The 1,837-nt window shown below is 40.4% G+C and overlaps 1 protein-coding gene across 2 annotated transcripts in view; it reads right to left on the minus strand.

Annotated features, from left to right (window-relative positions):
- Positions 1-954, minus strand: part of tmem248 (transmembrane protein 248) — a 16,867-nt gene extending 15,913 nt beyond the window's left edge. Inside the window, exon 1 of one of the 2 annotated variants that reach the window (XM_013908856.1) lies at positions 575-954. In XM_013908856.1, coding sequence (XP_013764310.1) covers positions 575-577 — 3 coding nt within the window. In that variant the 5' untranslated portion in view covers positions 578-954. The remainder of the gene's footprint in view (positions 1-574) is intronic. The other variant, XM_005725416.2, reaches the window with a different exon arrangement.
- Between the last annotated feature and the right edge of the window lie 883 nt (positions 955-1,837).

A 1,837-nucleotide genomic window follows, 5' to 3' on the forward strand; every position in this document is an offset into this window, starting at 1 on the left:
ACACACACACACACACACACACACACACACAGTCAGATGGAACTATGCAGGCAATATGCTCACGGCCTTTGACATGATGTTTACCACGATGAGGAACTAAGATAAACCGTTGGCTCAAATAATTACAGCACCTCTACATCATTCAAGGATCCCGTGTGAGCTTTTTATGCATGTTTATTGAACTCATTGCCCTGTACCGAGTGTGCAGTACAGTAAGCAAGGACATTTCCGCGTATTTGCTGGAGCCATGTGACTTTATCTTTCTCTAAAGTTGTCAAAACATCCAACTGTATACTGAAATATTTCAAAGAATTAATGCAAAATGTTGATGCAACAGAATTGGGAAGATAGTGTGAACATCTAATTCTACAATTAACGCCCTACCAGAAGAAACCGTCGATATTATGACAGGAAATCGTTTAAAACTGCAGACGTGCGTTAATTCAGCCCTGTGTTTAAACGACAGGCAGGTGACAAGGTCTCGGTAACATACTACGACTCGGGTCGCTAGCTACCTCGACAAAGTGACAAAGCTGGCTAAATTAGATGGAAAGCACGCACAAGCTGTCCTTACCATTTTTCCCGTGTGTTCCTCTGACGGATGCTAGCTGGAAGGTTCGTTTCGGTATCACAATAACAAGGCAGCTAGCTCTCTGCGAAGCTAGCCTGTGCTGCTAGCTTACTCGCTTTCCTGAAGCTAGTCCCTGCTGAATATCCCGCGGAACAGCAAAAATCGGTGTTCGCTTGAGACAGCCGGGCTTTCAGCACACCAAACACCGTGTGTACTGCTTCCCATTCTTTGCTCTATAGCTCACCGCTGCACTAATGAGAAGTATTTTTTCTCGTACAGCCTGGAACAACGTCAATGTCTCCGGGTCCTCCCTCTGCCGACATATCGTCCGCGCCCCCGCACTGCGTAGTGAGAACGTCGCACCGCACCGCCGCCGTCGCGTTATTTTCATAGAACCTGCGCCTGAAAATAGACGTCAGTACGTCGGTGATGCACAGGCTTACGTAATTTACGTAGAGTACAAGCGATTCAGCACAAATCATTAGAGCTTTTTTGCAGCGTTAAGGTACCATAGGAAACGAAAGGTTTGAAACGGAACGTCTGACGTTTTCTTTTTTCTTCTTTCTTTTGTCATGTTTCCAAATGTCCCATTGTAAAGTGTTGAAAAGTCGTAAAAAACTGATCCGTTATTTATGTTGTGTATTTACGAAAACCAAATAATAAACCATCAAGAAAATAGCTTGTTCCAACTCAGGTATCAAAGGTACACCTTTAGTAAGATATTTTATTGGCGTCTGTCATGCAAGTATTGGTACAACTAATACTCTAAAACCTGAAAAAGTCAATATTAATATTGTTTAACTTATATTACCATCAAAATAAGCCCTACTTTTTAATAGACACACATTTTGCTTTGTTCTTTTTTTAAAAAAAATAAAGTTTTCAGCACTTATTTTCAAATCTTTGCTCAAATACACTATTGTGGGCTAATAAAAACATTTAACTGTTACGGTAACAGGGCTAAAATTAGAGTAACGGGGTTGCACAAGATAACAGGTTGAATTGATATATTTCATTTTAGATGTAGAGTCGTGGCATATAACAAATAAATACTCAGAAAAGCAGAATGTTTTATTTTTGTTGGGGTTTTTTTTATGTTTGGAATGTTTGATTTAAGCTGGGAAGCCTCCAAGCCCTCGCCTCACGCTACGCTGAAAAGGATAAACAGAAGAGAATGTTTGATTCATATGTTCGGTCTACCTTTGACTTTTTAAAATATGTTGAACAGTGGTTCAACAATCAGACACAAAATCAGAATAAAAACGT

Source organism: Pundamilia nyererei, unplaced genomic scaffold (assembly GCF_000239375.1).
Source record: "Pundamilia nyererei isolate P.nyererei 1_Seehausen unplaced genomic scaffold, PunNye1.0 scaffold00015, whole genome shotgun sequence".
In the NCBI taxonomy this organism is placed as follows: domain Eukaryota; kingdom Metazoa; phylum Chordata; class Actinopteri; order Cichliformes; family Cichlidae; genus Pundamilia; species Pundamilia nyererei.